The following is an 18,057-nucleotide window of genomic DNA, read 5'->3' as shown; positions in this document are numbered from 1 at the left end:
TCAAGCAAGAACATTGAGCTTCCATTAACCATATTTGAAGAGCTCTTCATATGCGTCTTGATCAATGTGTATAAGTGAATAAAAGCTGGAATTAAGGGTCAACTCACACCGAGCAATTTGAACTGTGCCTGAGCACGTTTGACCCTCAAAGTCTGGTTTGTTTGACTAGTGTCATTGCGCTGAACCATGCCCTGGCCCGCTTGAAGAGGTGGGGTTGAGCATGGTACGCATGTAGTGTGAGCGCTAACCATGCTAAACACACCCTAAATCTGCTCATGGATCTGCACCACTTGATTTATATGGATTTCTCTTACTTTATGTCAAAGTTTTGGTTGCGTAGACTTTCAACAGATGGACAAAACAATGATGAAAGAATATTAAATAATACCTTCATTGGGGATTCAAAGATGAATGAAAGTCTTCTGGGTTTGTAATGACATGACAATTTTTAATTTTGGGTGAACTATTCCTCTAAATTATCACATTCTCACACAAAGTTATCATATGGCTTCAGAAGATTTGAAACTTATCGTACAAATTATATGAATATAATATATTACTATTTTAATGAATTCCGATTTTTGAGTTTAGCAGCCCATGTTTCCATTATAAATAAAACAGCACTGTGCACATACTTTTTTTAAAAATCACGGAAGTAGTCAAACAGGTTTGTAATGATATTAGGGTGAGTAAACAACACCAGAATACATTTTGTGAAAATGATCCCTCTAAATTAACCCTAAAGAAATCAATGACAAAGTATGTGTTCCCAGGATCATTCGGTCTTTCACTGCCGCCCTGAATAGCTCCTTGTGCAGTGAGCCAATCAGAGACAGACAGAGAGTGAGTCTGTGGCACTGGGCAGTGGAAACAGCTCTCTGAACACACAGCAGGGCCGCTAAAGATAGACCTTCCCAGTGTGAAATGTGGAGACACCAAACAGGCAGGCTGCAGTTAGTACTGACATCTCTCTCTTATAGAAGTGTGAAAAACTAAACGCCTGCACTTCCAAGAGTGAGGCATGCAGTGAACGAGCGTCTGTATGGTAGGTGGCTGTGGGATACTGGGAGCCCGAGAGTCGTACCTGCGTTCAGGAGGGAGGGGATGGCCACGCAGCGCACCAGATCCTCCAGCAACAAACACTGCCGAGCTATCAGGATGGCAACGAATGTCGCCAGTGAGTCATGGAAAGAAAGATCACTCACCTGCCAAAGACAAAACGCATGCAATTATCACTAAGAACGTCTAGTAGTCATTCTAGTCGACTAGACATTTCATCCTGTGCAACAGAGACACATCTAGCTGACAAAGTAAGTCTACCAGACCTCATAACGGAGTATCTTCATTAGGCATGCCACAAAACATGACCAAAATCTTTTTATTACAATGATATCACAAATATGCACAAACAACATACTAAAGTGCAGTGACATTTACTGTTTTCACAGGCAAAATACAGTCATTTCAATAGGAATCCGAGCAATCAGAAATGTCACGTGAGGGTGAAATATTTCCACACGCAGTATTTACAACAAGTTCAAATTGATCGAGCAAATTTGGCTCACTGACAAATAGAAAGCTGCTTATTCTCTGTGACCTGGGATTAATTCATCACTCCTTTTTTGCCTGAAATTTGGCTGTGACTGCACCTTTAGGGGTTTACGCAACAGATATAGCGACTCACGTCAACATTGCAGAGTAGATCGTTAAATCCGCAGTTGCCGTTGTTGGAAGAGCAGCAGAGAGCCTTGAGCACTCCCAACCACTCAGCACTGAGAGAGCGACAGTACGCCGTCAGCTCCGCACACAGGATACCGATATCATTCACCCTGAAACAAAACACACAACATGTGCTCACCATAGTAGAGATGCCATGCAGCTGTTCTGCTATTACTGAAGGTGCTTATGGAGGATTATGCTGAAGGACTCAGGGCCAATTATTACAATTGAACCAGATTGGCCGACCCGTACACGCTCAGTCAATGGATGGTCGATCTGACAAGATTAGCGGCAATGCTACCTCCGGTTGAGAAGCCTGACATCTACACCTACCCGACAGAGAAACCGAGCGTAAAGAGAAACTGAGGGCATATATACATTTAGATATATGCCTATAACTATGTTCTAAATGGCCACGTAGGCTACAAGACTTGTGGTACGATCTGAAGTTCTGCCTAGTCAGCGCCAAGGTCAGAAGACAATGTAAAGAGTGACATTACGGTGTAATTTTAATTATTTTCTAGAAATAAAAATTCCAGATACAGCATATAATTTTTTTTAACTATGCATTTGATTACCCTTTTCCCCCCCCAGGTTCTTCAAAAAGTCTAGTCACAATCAATCAAAACAACAATCATAGATGATTCACAAAATCACAATGACGTAATTGTGACGTCGGTACAAAAGGGGTCTATAGATAAGCAATTAGACAATCCTTGTGTTAAAGGAACACTTCACCCATTTGCATTAGACTTTGTATCTTTAGAAACCCAGTCACATTTTCGAATGGTCATGGTTTATTCCCTTATTTTCCCCTGAGATGGGAGAAATAAGGATTTAAGTGTTCCACTTCCTGCTTTTTATGACGCAAAAATCGTCATTTTGCGTCATAAAAAGCAGGAAGTCAAATTTCTTTGAATAAGGGTAAGACTACAAACACTAGCTCATCATTTATCCAGTAGGAGGCGCTAGATCCGCATGTTTTCAACCCGCCCATAGAGGGATCTCACTCACAGAATGTACAAATAGTGTCAGCCATTCTTTATTTGGAAGCTAAGCTAACAGGCTCTTGTTCTGTGGAGAAAGCTGAGTAGTAGCGGTGACCATCCTCTTTTTCCCGGACATGTCCGGCTGTCGAGATGGTCCAAATTGTCCGGGATTCGGCTTTTGCTTTCTGCAGTCGCATTCATAGTTTACATGCTCACCTTTTGTTTCAATCTAACTGAATTCATTCCGATTGGTGAATCTGAATGTAGTCTTTACATGAACGCTAAACAAGTGATCGTTTGATGTGCGTTTTAACATTGCTAGGAAAATTCCCGCTCCTCCGTGAGAGATACGAGACCGGTGCGTCTCACAGGCGCCGGCGCCACTCATCAGTAATCACGCCACCGGACTCGCATCGTTCTCCGCGGCCGTCAGTCTCGTTCCTGCTCGTCACAGTAAACAAGGAATGGCGACTGAAGAACGCAAAAGCCTAATCCTGGACATTTTGGGCGACATCAAAATACTGGGCAGACTCACGGAGACCATAGGACGGAGACTCACTAGTAGCATAGCCTTGTTGTTTACTGCGATCTCTTACCGGTAGGCGTGGCCTCCTAGGGCAGCGAAGCAAGTGCATTCTGGGAGTTGTTGTCTTTCACCCCCATAAGCCAAAAATACATTTTCTGGCTTTTCTCAGTCTAGAAGGCTCCAAATTCAAAAATAATTTCACATTTCTTCTACATAAATGACCCATTTTAAATACACATTCATCTTTCCAGAGGTGAAGTGTTCCTTTAAAGAAATACATTACTCTGTATATTTTTAATGAACACTGATTTTTTTAATAGTTTTACTAAATGATAATAACCCCGCTCAAAACATAATCAACAGAATCAGATGCCAACCTCTCAGGATCACGATGGTCCACGCACACGTCCATGAGCACGTTACACACAAAGCTGTAGCGGTTAGCTGGGCTGTCGTTGAGGATCTTTCCCACCATGGAGTGGTTGATATTGTGTGCGGTAGGATTAGCGATGGCATCGATCATGAACATCTGATCCCACAGCATGTTGGAGTCTGATGGGTCGATGTTATAGTAGATGGAATTCTTTACCTTTGAGCAGAACTCGCTGTGGGAATTCACACAAAACCAGAAACCGTTAGAGAGGAATGTCACCAAAACCACCAGGAATATGGAGATTTATTTAAAAGTACTCACAGTTCATTGCTCTCACCTGAAAATCTCTCCAAACTTGCTCTTTAGGTGACTGCAGGAGGTATAGAGGTCGTAGAGATAGGCCAGGATACAGCGTTCAGCTGAGGAACAGTCTGCAGGATTCACGCCAGACTTGACTACAATCCGCAGCCTGCCGAGCACGATACGATACATTCATCACAGTCCAAACAGCTTAACATCTTTCCAAAATATGTTTTTGCACTGTCCCATCATCGAGCACAATAGACATTAATATGACATACCCATCAAAGACCTGTGCGGTCTGGTCAGGGTTGAGGATGAGGCAGGAGTGGTATCTCCGCAGAACGGCCACGATACACAGACAGAGACCTGTAGTGTAACTGCCTGCCAGGTTGGAGGATTTCAGCAGGAGTTCTGCTTCCACCAGACTCAATTCATTCAGCAGCTACGTGACCAACACACACTGAGGTTAATCACCAATATACAAAGCACTATTAAATCAAAAAAAGGGAGACAATTTAAGGTCCTGACATACTTCAAGCTAAACCAAAGAATGAATTGATGTAATTTCAAACAAAACCAGGCCAAATCAGAGTTTGTTTCTGGGATTCAAAATAGCTTGCCAAAGCAAACTTTCCAGAAAAAGTTTGCTCTGGCTGGTAAACACTGGTTGAGCCGCAAATCAACATATTATTATGATTTCTGAAGGATCACGTGACACTGAAGACTTGAGTAATGATGCTTCGACATCACTGAAATAAATTACATTTTAAAATATATTCAAATAGAAAAAGTTGTTTTTCTTTCATCAAATAAATGAAGCATTGCTGAGCATAAGAGACTTGAATTGTTTTTGGTAATGTTTCCAAACAGGTACTGTGCAATTCCAACTCTCATACCTGTATAGCAAAGTCAATGAGGCCACTTATATTGAGAGAGTACTCCATGAGGTCGAAGATGAACTGGATGTGTTGGACCAGTGGGAGGTGATAGGACATCCCTAAGGCAAAGCTGGTGATCTGCTCCAGAACATTCCTGGACACCTGTGAGATCCCATACACACCAGTATAGCCTGATTTAAGACAGCTTGATTATCATCATAATAGATTATTGTGGTCAATATTGTAATCATTATCATAGTCTAAAATTTGATTCATCAGACAGTGCTAGCCTATTTAAACATCTGAATATACATAAAAGCAAGTGAGATGGCATGATTTACAGAGAATATTGAATTTAAATCAATAAAAGGCATAAGGTCTGGAAGAGTTGATGCTAGTCAGTCTGCATATATTGGGGCAGTTGACAGATTTAGCAGAAAAATCGCATTGTGTATATGATGGGCACAGAACTTTTAGCCTCAGACTATGAATCAGCCCAGTCAGAGTATATCACGTTTGATATTTTGAGCCGATTCTAGAACACATCCATGAGATTGGGAATTTTGTGAAATTTCCTAAGGCAGATTTTAATCTCGTTCAAGTTAGTCACGCAACTTCACCACGTTGACCAACAGAAAGCGACTTCTGTTTGAGTGTAGCTTATGCATTACTATGCTATTGCCAATAGACCTATTTTGTCTGTGAAATGACACTAAAATTTTGCCGATGTGACCAGTGACCAAACATTTAGAGCAAGAGAAGGGGCGAAAAATTAAACTGCTTTTGGTGCAAAAAACTTGAATAAACATTATTAGTGCAACAACAGGGTAGAATATGTCCCCATTTAATGGAATTATGCCTCTAAAGCCTCAAGTATACTTTGTTTTCCACATTCCAAAGTGTATTTTGGGCTTAAAGGACAAGTTCGGTATTTTACACTTAAAGCCCTGTTTACAGATCGTATCTGATGAAATAGAACGGTTAAGATTAAACTTTGGACACATGCTGCTGTCCCGAGAATTTTAGGTTTATTTAGCTTCCCCCCCCCCCCACCCACCCCCACAATGGTTGTCTATGTGCACTGGCAGATTCCTTCCTAAAACACATTAAACTTTCGTTTACAAAGACGTGAAACTCACCGAGTGGTCAGGGGTGTTCACTGATACGGTCCCAAAAAAAAATCGCTGAAAAAGATGCTTTCCAACAGGTTTTATCGTAGTGTTTGTCCACCTCCATTGACTTGTATTGAATGTGCTGTGTGAGGTACGATATTCCTCCGCCGCTTCTTCTTCTGCTTCTTCTGTGTATTCAATGAAATGCCAGCGGTTTGCTTGCAATCGGCAAAGGTGCATTATCGCCACCAACTGGTGTCTATTATTCAAGCTCTCAACGGAAGAATCTGGGTGTGACGCGTTCGGCAAAATAGGTCCACAAACGCTAAATAAAACTAAAATTCTCGGGACAGGAGCATGTGTCCAAATTTTAATCTTAACCGTTATATTTCATCAGATAAGATCTGTAAACAGGGCTTTAAGTGTAAAATACCGAACTTGTCCTTTAAGACACAAACCTGTGGGAAAAACAAACAGGCCACAGTACTTCATTCATTTAATTCGGGCTGACCTGAGAGGTGACCTGGTGCTGGTCAAAGTGTGAGAGGTGCTGGAATTTAGAGAAAATGTCTTCAGCAGTGGGAAAGGCCTCGGGTTTACTCCTCTTCCTCTTCTGGCCTTCCTCGCCTCCTGAGGAAAGACAACAAAAGACAAAACTCAATGAATTCACAGCACACATGAGAGAGACCACATGCCATCAACAGGCTGTGAGCCTTAAAAGAAGATCAGGAAGATGAAATACAGAGATTGCTATCAAGTTTAAAGTGCATCATCAAGCATCCATCAGTCAACCACTGAGGTCAAACGGTTTTTTAAATGAAAAGCAGCTGGAGGGGTGATTTATTCACGACGGGTCAGTGTTCTGTGCCGTGCTAGAAATAGTAATAGCTGTGGGTTGAGCCGTTTAATGTCAGGACCAAGGCAACACTTAGTCTGCTGCGAGGGAAATAATGGGATGTTCAATTACACCTCTATTAAAAAGTAAAAGCAAAAGCATGGCTGCTCTTTCTGACCGAGTCGACAGCTAAGCTTGAATATAATAAGTCAATGATTGCTATTAGCATTGAAATGGGGCTACAGCTATGAATATTTACAGGTTCAGTGCAATGAAAGGCTGTTAATAACAGAGCAGAATGGAAAATAGGGTGAGAGGAAAAAAAAAGTCTAATGAAATTGAGCATTAATGAAGAGCGGTCTCTATGAGGAGAGGCGGACATCCAAATCTGTCACTCCAGAGCTAATAGGTGAAGCTAAAATACATAATCACAGTAAAGATCGATTGGGACAAATAATTTGTGCTACATACCACAGCAATCACCTTCAGAGATTTGCGTTTTTTTTGTAGTTTAGACGGAGAACGTTTTCAAAAACATGCACTTTGAATCTCGTTTTCAGGCACCCAAAATGCCTTTGTCGTGTACATGAACATCCAAAACGCATAAAAAGTTGTACGTTTTTAGTTGAAAACGGTGTGGTGTAAACAGCCCCTCTTATAGTTACTTAACAAAATCCGTTAATAACTAAACGTGTGGTTTGAGTTGCCGCACCCGTCTCTGCTGTACTCTTGCGGTTGAGAACCTTCAGGATGTCTTTGGTGATCTTCTTGATGGCGTGGCGAGCTTCATCTCGCTGCTTGCCTACTCCATAGAGAACCACCAGACGCTGGTTACACTCATGACTTGCGTTCTCCTCCTGAACAACAACAATCAATTTAGTTTGAATAGTAGTCATGTGGAGTACAGTTCAAAAGTTTGGGTTGGTAAAAATTTTTAATGTTTTTGAAAGAAGTCTTTTATACACGCCAAGGCAATTATTTGATCAAACTAAAATTGACAAACAAATCCTCAGTGTGCTCACCTGAGGAATGGGGAAGTGGGTGGCGTACTGTATGTGGCGAGGCTGCTCGTAAACCAGGGGGAAGGCCGGGTCCATGCCCTTATCCTTGGCAGTGTTTTTGCTCTCCTGCTCTTGAGCAGGTTTCTCCGGGGAAGGGCTTCCCTTCGACTCACAGTGCATTGGAGGAGAGAACATCTGCTGAAGGTTCAGACAGTGAGTGCGTTTACATGCACGTTCTTAACCCGATTAAGCTTAATAAACGGACCACGCACATGATCATGTAAATGCGTTAACTCGCTTTTTTCTTTATCGGAGTAAGGTCGGAAATGGCTTAAGCATAACCCAATCGTCACAGCCAGATTTGTGGCCCTTGCGCTGATTTCACCCAGCATGTAAATGCATTAACCTGCTCTCTGTCGGCTTACTGAAGTCCGCATGTGTTATATATGTGACAGGAACGTGTCCTTACTGTGAATGGAAATATATCGGAAACTCAGACTCTTTCTTGACTCAAACGAATAATAAAAGTGCTCTCATCTCGTGCCAAAGAAGTGGTACAGTCAAAATGCTGCATCTGTAACTGCATGAGAGGATAATATATTAGCTGTAAGTTTCACGTTGACATGTTGCAATACCCTTCTTCTGTTTTTAATGCTTTATATAACATCTACATAAATGAAATACTCAGAGTCAGATACTCAAATTATTAGGATTTGACATCACTGCCGGGAAATTACCTGATGTATTAACCAAGTCTTGTGAATGTGGTTTACTTGCAAACCCGGACTACAGGTTATTTCAACAAGCTGACTTTTGTGAGTTATCAGCATACTGGTGTGCATGTAAACGTGCTCAATGATGCATTTAATAATTGACCTTGGTTAGCAAACATCAGGTACCATCACTATAACAAAATAGACATGTATTGTGAAACACTCTCCAACCTCATCAAAGTTAGCGCTTGAGTTGTGATCCATCTCCATCGACTCTGACATACCAGTATCCTAAAAACAAAAACAAATTAAAGCATTATAGTAAGACTAAATTCTAAAACCAATTCTATGACACTGTGACTGCAAAACAAAAAAGCTACTTGCCTCGATTTTAACGCTGCTTCCTGCATCCTGCTCTTTGCGCTCTGATTCGTCGGAGGGCTCGTCGCTGGGGGAACGTGGGCGGGGCAGATGGGAATCGGAGGCCAGGTCACCCCGGGAGATGAGGGTGCACATGTAGATGTTGTGTGAGAAGACGTCATGACGGATGAGCTCGCAGAAGAGCAGCACAAGATTAGAGAACTCCACTCGCTCGCTCTCGTTCCCGGGCTCAGCTTCACAGACACAGAGACAAAGATTAAGTTCATTTAAAAGTATAATCCATCCCTAAAGCCAGAAATGGAACCAAGTAAAAAAAAAAAAAACATCCCAATGGACACTGCTATATTGACTCACTGAGCACAGGGGCCTGAGTGTCCAGGAACTGCAGTAGGACGTCCTGGAAGACAGGCAGTGTGGCAGTAGACAGAGACCCTGATGACACAGAGCCTTTCTCATCTACGACCTCTGACTCTCCACACCTCTAAAAAAACACACAGAAACTGTCAAATGTGAACTGTGCAGTTGGACATTAAGCTATTTTTCATAATGTAAAATAATGTTTAGTGTTTTTGGTTCCCAACAGCACCTCTGCCTCAATCTCCGTCTGTCTCTTCTCCAGGAGTTTGGCCACCACCATGGCTCTGTGCGGCCCTGACCTTTTACAGGAAACAGCCCACTCACACAGCAGGGTCACCACCGCATCGTCGTCTGGACTCATCTACAGTTACCAGCACATTACACGACGTTAAGGCAGTTCAAAAGATCAGCATTTAATTGAAACAGAAATCTTTTGTAACGTTACAAATTTATTTGGTGTCACTTCTGATCAATTTAATGCATCCTCAAAAGTATTAATTTCTCTCAAAAAAATAAAAATACTGACCCCAATATTTGACCTGTAGTGTAGCTTGTTCAGTGGGACCACATAAAAACTAATGAAAACTCAGTTGTCTTTACCTCATGTCCATCTTTGCTCTGACCCGAGCCAAAGATCCGGTTATACAGCGAGTCCAGGGAATTGCTAAAGTCAGACTTCTCAAAGCTGTGGTTATCCAAAACCTCCAATGTGTGCAGAACCCGGCTAATAGTGAAACCTATCAGGATTATACATTTAACAGGCTGTACCAAAATAAAATAAGTCCTGTCCATACTGAGATACTGAACAGCTTATTCATGCCCACCTGCGGTGGTTTCCTGACACTTGTCGAACGACCAGCGGAACTCCACAGCCTGTCCTCTCTCTTTCACCTGCTCTTCAATCTCCCGAACCTTGGCTCGAACCTGAAAAACATCACATTCCTTTAGACAAACTCACTAGATGAAGTGCCAGAGGATCAGATGATGTAAAATCAAACCTGCTGGTTAAAGGTGCTGGTGCCCCCCGGCATGGGCAGGTTAGACGGGGCGATTGGCAAGAGGTCTAACGGGGAGCCGGTCTTATTACGGCTATCTGTCAGTGAGTAGTGCCAGACCAGAGCGCTGGGGCAACACAACACGATACTCTACACAGGGACAAACAGAACGAAACTGACATCAATAAACAGGAAGACAGGAATCAGAGGAATGCAGCTGGAATGACACTTGAAGACAGTACCTGCAGCATGCAGCTGAGTCCAAACACCACGGGCCTGTGCTGGGGGCAGATGTAGAAGTCTGTGAAGGGGGTCTGGGGCTGGTTGCCCCCTGAGGGCTGGGAGGTGGGGGTGGGAGGCAGAGCGTTCCCTTGCTGTGCTGAAATGCTGTGGGCCGGGTGCCCGCCTGGGCCCGGGCCGAGACTGCCATCGCTCAGCAGCAAATTGAGCCGGCGTGTGCAGAAATACGCCAGCCGTCTAGATAAATAGGCTGACTGCACAAACTCCCCAGAATACTGAATGAAATAATAACAAAATAATCACACTCCGTTCAGAAAACGACTGTCAAGACAGACTGGGTCTTTGCCTTGATTCCAGGAGAAACATCTGCAGAATTCTGTGGAATTGATTGGAATCTGGTAAATTGTGTTAAGCTGACCTGTAACAGGAGCGGCAGCAGCAATCGCAGAAGCTCGTCTTCTCCAGGCCTGATCTTCTCAAAGCACTCCAGCACCCAGGTGAGAAACTCATGTCTGTCTAACATGCCATCCTACGTACACATGCGCACAAGAAATAATCCCATCATCCACAAAAACAAAAATTGCCAAATTAATTATAAATGGTAGTATGAACAATATAACGCAATATATAATATATATAAATATAAGTCATTTTACATCTCATAATTTTGCTCTATTCGAAAACAATCAGCACATATCATATATACACTAACATTCAAAGTTTAGGGTCTTTTTAAAATAAATTAATAATTTTATTCAGAACATACTTTTATAATGTCAGAAAAGGTTTCTATTTCCATTAAATGCTGTTCTTTCTATTCATCAAAGTATCCTGAAAAAAAGCATCATGATTTCCACAAAAATATTAACTGTTTCCAACATTGAGAATAATAAGAATTTTTTCTTGAACAGCAAATCAGCATATTAGAATGATTTCTGAAGGATCATGTGACACTGAAGACTGGAGTTATGATGCTGAAAACTCAGCTTGGAATAAATTACATTTTAAATATATTCAAAATAGAAAACTAAATTTAAAACGATATTACTGTTTTTGACCAAAGTGATGTAGCCTGGATGTAGGTGGATAAAAACTTTTAAAATCTTACTGAGCCCAAACTTGTGAATGGTAGTGTATATATTAATGGCGAGGCGTGTTCAATTCTTTCTCCCATCCAAACTTAATAAACTAAAATAAGATATGACTATAATTGAGCCATGATGAGCACATAAATGACACGCATCAGATTTACCAATACATATGCAATACATATATTTGTATTTACCGGTACAAATAATTTGTGACTTCATCTCATTTCATTTTAGTTGGAACTAAGGATGTAATTCTAAGATTATTCATAACAGGTGAATGATTCACAAAACTCCCATTATTATTATTATATGTTAGAGTTATGACTTCACCTTCTGACCGGATGAGTCACATTTTCAGCTTTTGCAGAACTTTAGGTGAACTTTCTTTTTTATAACGTCATCTTTGTGGGACATAACTCTAAATTCTTTGTTGGACTCACTTAATAACAGGACAGTGAGACATTTGTACCTTTGAACAGTATATAACACCATGACCCCCAGACCTAACACAATGACTTCAGATCTGACAGCCCCTGTACTACATGAGATAGCAACCCACAGCATCTTTAAAGTCACCATGAAATCAAAATTGACAATTCTTGTTTTTTTTTTTATGGGATATTATAGAGCTGGCACAATTCTGGATAAATTGAGAATCACAATTTGTATTATTTTTTTCAAATAGAGTTCACGATTGTCCCACGATTCTAAACAGACAAACTAAACGAAATAACATGCAACTTTCCAGAGGTTCTGACAAAATGTGAATCGCTGCAGTCATAACTTAAACATTAAAAATTGATTAATTTGAGTGAATAATAAAAAATAAAAATAAATGGTTTGAATGAATGATTCAATGACTCTCATAAATACTTCGCTTGTTTGGCCCTGTCCCAAATGGCACCCTAAGCACTCGCAGTCTTCCTACGAGTCCGTACTTTCGTGTCGTAACGCCGCTTTGACTGTCAGGAAGAAGTCTGATGCAGAGCTCGCATCGGTGCAGCCTCGGCAAAAGTGCGCATATCGACTGCAAAGGGGGCACTCACGAGCACCCTTCTGAAACCTAAAATGACAAATGGGACACACTACACCCTAAAAAGTCCCATAGACTTAACAGACGCGCGCACACGGCAGCCATGGTAAGTCCACAAGACCGAAAGTGCATATGAAGTGTGCCATTTGGGCTTTTCTTTACTGGATGATTCAGTGTTTGAGCAAATCTCTTAAATGAATGATTCAATGTCAACGCCATTTACTGGTGTAACAACGTAAATACAATCTTTATTTGAAGTGTCAAGTTACTTTCAAAAGGTGATTTTCTCTATTTTGATTGCTATCATAGACATCAGTGTTTATATCCGAAATATAAACTTTTATCCCATGTACTTTTGTGATAATTTGAATATATGTAACTTACACAACCATACGGTGTTGTTCACGAGACTGTTCGTGAAGCGGTTTCATACCTAAACATGACAACTGCTCTCTCTGGCTCAGCAGCAGCGCCAATTCACAGTTTGAATGTTACGCTGAGATTTTCTCAAAAGTTTAATAGACACAGGCTAATTGTTGTCATTTAGGAATAAGATCGTTTAACGAATAATCGTGTAGCTCTGGGAGATTGCAGTATTTATTATAAATTATTTATCCATACACATCCTCATTTTTTTTAAATCATGTGTCCCCTCCCACTTGCAGAGACATCTCCTTTCTTTTCTGATGACGCGTTTACTGGTGCGAGGACAGGACAACCTGTCACTCACATGAAACTGACCAATAGCAAACCACAAGCAACCAATCAATTCCCTATGGACAAAATCAAGCCCCACCCTACATTTGTTCTTGCTCGAGAAGCAGTTGCACTCAAATGACGTTCGTTTCATGCAGACTTCAAGTAAATATGGGCCCACCCACCTGGAACATGAACATGGCCAGTTTCTCGTTGTACTCCCACTGTTTCATTGCAGTTTCGACCTCTGCAGGAGGAGCGGGCAGAGGAGACCCGCAGCCCTGGCTGGGAGACTGTCTGTAAAACTCTGCCACCTTCTGCAGCTGCTCCCACAGGTATTTAGTAATTATCTGAGTCCATTCTACAGAAGCCAGATAAAACCAGTGAGGCATTGCAGCACAAAGCCCAATTACACAGCACAACAACAGAGGACATCTTTCGAGAATTAAAAAAGGACATGCTGCATGTTTGATGCAGACAAATTCTTATGCGAGCATATAGAATGATGCACATTTTACTAACCTATGCAGGGGTCAATGACATGCCTCTTCTTCACCTTGGTTTCAGTTATGGCAGCGTGATACGCACATGTCATTTTAATCATCCAAGCAGATCGCATCACCGGCACAGAGTATTTGGCAAGGTAGCCAAACACTTCCTCTTTCTTGCTGAAGATAGGAACCTAGCGCGCACACACACACAGCAATTAGACTAATGCAAACCCCAACATAAAAGAGCATTTGACCTCCTACTGTGAAATACTGTAGCCTAATGCTCAGAGGTTTGCGCGCTATTAACATATTAAGGAAATACAACAAGTGATCTGTTCAGAGTTCACAAAAAGGAACAAGGCAAAAGCGAACCTTTTTGGCAAGCTGAGTTAGCGGTTTGGTCCCGGCCAAGTCCGTGAACCAATTATTAATGGAGCTCTGTGACCTGGCTGTGACGAGCCAGAAATTGTCCTTCTGATTGACCTGCGGCTTCCTCTTCCCAGTGTCTGGAAATGTGTTGCAGCGTAACTTCTCTGCGATGATGCTGCTGAAGTTTGAGCTGATCTGAAAAGCAGAAGGAAACAGGAATCCCCAGTGTAAATGAATGAGGATGAGACTGTAATAAAATCCATGCAAATGGCCTCGTAATGAATTGATAATCTTACCTTTGAAGGGTTGAAATTGACATTTTTAGCGCTGCCATGCTCATCGCCTGAAACAGCCGGCTGGTTGTTAAATCCTTGCTTGACGTTCAATGCCGTCAACTCATCCTAATCAACGAGAGAGTGATAGTTTCAGTTACTACATGCATATCTCATTACAGTGTGCAGGAGAGTTAATCAAGCGCCAGTTAATCAGAGTTAATCAGTCCTCCATCCTTATGAGAGCTCAAAATTCATCAGGACGACAAACGGAAATCAGACTGAAAAATCTGCAGGCACAAGCAATGCTGAAAAATAAGACTTGTGATGCAATCCACACACACACACACACACACACACACACACACACACACACACACACACACACACACACACACACACATTATATATATATACATATAACTTATATATATATATATAAATTATTTTGCTTCTATCTTCTTGACAACAGTCTTAATGCGTTTGTGATATAATGGCTGTGTCTAACGTTACCTGGAAACCATTTTTAGGCATCAGGCACGTACATCGTTTTTGCATGCATAGATCATTAATATACAAAATTCTGAACGAGGCAATGATGCCCACAAATGTTGCCTATCTAGACAGCTCGCTATGTTTTAAAACGCATCCATGACAAACACTTCAATCCACGAGCAGTTGTCAACAAACATAAACAACCCGACAGTACTAACAGGCTATTGGGATTGTTTACATCCTAAATAAAGCTTTGTTGATTGCAAATACTTATTTAATTATTATAAAAACACACGATAATGATTATAAACAGTCGTGCATTTCATTTGACGCGCTTTTTAAATGGCACTGCGACGATGAAAGTGGCTTTAAACAAAAAGCTCGATAAATATAGATCCTTACGTCATTTTTAAAGCGGCGTTTCTCTAATAAAATATACCTTTTGTCTCTCTAGCCATCTGCAACAACAACTAAAGATGAAGACCGAAATTATTTGAGTCAGTACATTATGTTTTTCTGTTCAGCTAGTCGATCCGTTCGGTTCATTGTTATTGGTCGTTAGCTGACGGCAGGGCCTCGTCTTAACAGCCCTGAAAAAACACTCTTTAATTCACTATTTAAACGTTAAATGTGGCTAGAGAGGAAGAGGGAACGTGGCCTAACCTCCTTTTGCTTCGGGTCCTGTGGATAGACGTCCGGGGGACCGAGTCTGGGCCGTTTAAGAGGCCTGTGTTCGTAGCTCAGAATGCCGAAGGCAGCCATCATCCCCGCGGCATGTCAGCCCGGTGTGTGGCCGATCCTGAGCGCTGCTACTGCGGCTAGAGCTCCGCAGCTTCACCGATGCTTCCGCTCCGACGGGATTGATGGGAAAATACAAGACAACATAAAAGTCCCTTCAGTACAAAATAATGGAGCTTCTTTGATTATAAGGACTTTATTTGTTCGATCTAGAGCTCCTGCAGCGTCGTTGTGGTTATTTTCTTTCGTGTTTTTTATTAGATGAGTGACTATATGCAAATGAAAATGCATAGGCTACTGTATATTAGGCCAACACTGCTTAGGATGATAAAAGTCCAAAGTGAGAACCATGAAATATAAAAAAAATTCCCTATACAATGTTTATATTACGTTTGTCTTTATATAAAGTGTCATATTTTGAACAAAATGGCGTTTAAAGGCATACAGGAACAAAATTACATGAAAATGTAAAAATAATCTTTATCTTTCAACTCTGACAAAGGTATTACACAAAGCAGTTCAATGTATAAATATACTTTTTATTCAATAAAACATTTTTATAACAATCATAAATCAAGTGTTCAACAACCACAAAAGTATAATCTCTGGATCTTAAAGAACAAGGCAACTCTTAATGATTAACATATCTAAGCTTGTGAACTGATTTGTATATATCTTGATATTTCCAAAATTAATATCTAAACAGATACTGCACGGTGTGGCATACGTTTATTTAAAAAATAATAATAAAAAAATAGACTCCCAAAGGCCTATAGACCCAATTCCTGCATAATTCAGGTACCTGTGCAATTCAGCTTGGAAAATACAAACAACTGTCATTCATTCCTGAAGAGATCATGCAGTGAAGTCTTGATATGAAGAAGTACAGGCACTCCTCAAAAATCTAAGGGATTCTTTTTTAGGATTTTTGATGAGAAAATGATGTCAGATAACACAGAAATATGCACTTAGAATACAAATTAAAATAGCACTGTCTTGATGAATTATTATAAGAAATCACATTGCACATTTTCCTATCTAAAACACTAATTGCACAATGCTTTTGACAGATATCCATCAAATATATAACAGCAGAGGCACATAACTTACACAGTATGAGTGACAAAATAAGAATAATGAAAATAAAACACATTTCTCTTTTTTGGTGCTGATCTCTGGAATGATTGATATTTGTGACTGCTTTGATGTCATCTTTGGTTGGATTCATATGCATGGAAACGTCAGATACATATAAGGCAATTCAATAATACCTTATGGTCAATACATATCTTGCATACTTTACAGAGCCCAACATGAATTATAGCAAGTAAGTAAATTACATTTATCAGTGTGCTAAATTTACTTCTACCAAACACAGGCAGAAGATCTAGTCCAGTATGAGAAATGCACTCGATCAACACTTGTTTGGACTGACTGCACGAGTCAGGACGCCTCTCTGGCAGGCAGGATTATTCACACATCAACACAAATAAAGTGCCATCAACATAAATGTTTCCATTGGAAAGCCTTCATGACATCGTATACCGTATGAACCCAAAAGCTCTCAAGTGTGCGAACAACAACATTATCATAATTTTAAAGTATAACAAACGAACGGAAATTTTGAGTTTCAGCAGCTTGAAGGATGTTTGCTCTGCATCTGGTGTAAATCTTCTCAGCAGCAGGTTGGAGGGCCTCTCGTTTCGTTGTGTGTTCAACGCCTGCTTAGTTCTTACAGGTGAGCGTTTCTTCTGCTGCCACCATCATGGCATGGAAACATGAGTTTTCATTGGCCAGCAAGTTTGAAGGGGTGTCAAACTCCAAAATCTATTTCAAAGATGATAAGATGTTACATGAACATAACTGTGTCATAATCTAGGCAGTTTTTTGACAAATGACACATTAAGCTTTTCTTAAAACTAACTTAACTGTTCTGAGTCAGTTATTCTACATGTAATGAGAATCCATCAGACATTAACACTTTCATTGCATGTTAATGTTTTTAACAGCTCTCTGTAGATATACATTGTGTGTATATATATATATATATATATATATATATATATATATATATATATATATATATATATATATATATCAAATTAAAAGTTTAACACCATTCTGCTTTTTTAAGAGTTAACACATTTATCTAATTTGAGACTGAAAGCTGAACCTTTGGCGCTGGTTATAATATTAATTATGAACATGTTCTACTAACGCTGTCCCTTTGGGTTCACTGTATGATTATCATTAAAACAACAGCAGATGAAAGTGGAGACCCACCTGCCCCTGGTCCAAGACCATGATCCTGTTACAGTTCAGCACAGTGTTGAGGCGATGGGCAATCACTAGAGTGGTGCAGCCGCTGAAAGAGCTGCGGATAGTGTCCTGTATGAGGCGGTCTGTCTCTGTGTCGATAGCAGCTGTTGCCTCATCTAAGAGTAGGATCT

General features: G+C 40.7%; 2 protein-coding genes across 24 annotated transcripts in view; both read right to left on the bottom strand.

Moving 5' to 3' along the window:
• Window positions 1-15,769, bottom strand: part of med12 (mediator complex subunit 12) — a 31,345-nt gene extending 15,576 nt beyond the window's left edge. For 15 of the 22 annotated variants that reach the window (XR_013799848.1, XR_013799849.1, XR_013799850.1 and 12 more), the window contains exons 1-23: window positions 15,533-15,726; window positions 14,399-14,503; window positions 14,106-14,297; window positions 13,765-13,924; window positions 13,428-13,603; window positions 10,841-10,951; window positions 10,425-10,697; window positions 10,186-10,332; window positions 10,012-10,111; window positions 9,788-9,924; window positions 9,417-9,548; window positions 9,185-9,311; window positions 8,834-9,063; window positions 8,681-8,740; window positions 7,758-7,934; window positions 7,448-7,592; window positions 6,412-6,530; window positions 4,807-4,950; window positions 4,189-4,352; window positions 3,945-4,076; window positions 3,612-3,839; window positions 1,685-1,829; window positions 1,085-1,205 (exon numbers count right to left, since the gene is read on the bottom strand). Coding sequence is in view for 16 of the 22 variants with exons in the window: in XM_079631407.1 (XP_079487533.1) it covers window positions 1,085-1,205; window positions 1,685-1,829; window positions 3,612-3,839; window positions 3,945-4,076; window positions 4,189-4,352; window positions 4,807-4,950; window positions 6,412-6,530; window positions 7,448-7,592; window positions 7,758-7,934; window positions 8,681-8,740; window positions 8,834-9,063; window positions 9,185-9,311; window positions 9,417-9,548; window positions 9,788-9,924; window positions 10,012-10,111; window positions 10,186-10,332; window positions 10,425-10,697; window positions 10,841-10,951; window positions 13,428-13,603; window positions 13,765-13,924; window positions 14,106-14,297; window positions 14,399-14,503; window positions 15,533-15,634 (3,427 nt within the window). In the remaining 6 variants the exon portion in view is untranslated. Of the gene's footprint in view, window positions 1-1,084; window positions 1,206-1,684; window positions 1,830-3,611; window positions 3,840-3,944; window positions 4,077-4,188; window positions 4,353-4,806; window positions 4,951-6,411; window positions 6,531-7,447; window positions 7,593-7,757; window positions 7,935-8,680; window positions 8,741-8,833; window positions 9,064-9,184; window positions 9,312-9,416; window positions 9,549-9,787; window positions 9,925-10,011; window positions 10,112-10,185; window positions 10,333-10,424; window positions 10,698-10,840; window positions 10,952-13,427; window positions 13,604-13,764; window positions 13,925-14,105; window positions 14,298-14,398; window positions 14,504-15,532 lie in introns of all 22 variants that reach the window. The other 7 variants (XM_079631416.1, XM_079631422.1, XM_079631408.1 and 4 more) reach the window with 3 other exon arrangements.
• Window positions 15,770-16,125: 356 nt separating this feature from the next.
• LOC307008116 (ATP-binding cassette sub-family C member 5) overlaps window positions 16,126-18,057 on the bottom strand; it is a 35,748-nt gene continuing 33,816 nt past the window's right edge. For both annotated transcript variants that reach the window (XM_079630716.1, XM_079630717.1), the window contains 2 exons: window positions 17,891-18,055; window positions 16,126-17,434 (listed from right to left, as the gene is read on the bottom strand). In XM_079630716.1, the coding sequence (XP_079486842.1) occupies window positions 17,333-17,434; window positions 17,891-18,055 (267 nt within the window). In that variant the 3' untranslated portion in view covers window positions 16,126-17,332. The remainder of the gene's footprint in view (window positions 17,435-17,890; window positions 18,056-18,057) is intronic.

Source organism: Phoxinus phoxinus (assembly GCF_949152265.1).
Source record: "Phoxinus phoxinus genome assembly, chromosome: 12".
Taxonomy (NCBI): domain Eukaryota; kingdom Metazoa; phylum Chordata; class Actinopteri; order Cypriniformes; family Leuciscidae; genus Phoxinus; species Phoxinus phoxinus.
Note: the sequence above shows the minus strand (reverse complement) of the source record. Positions and strands in the feature narration are given on the sequence as shown.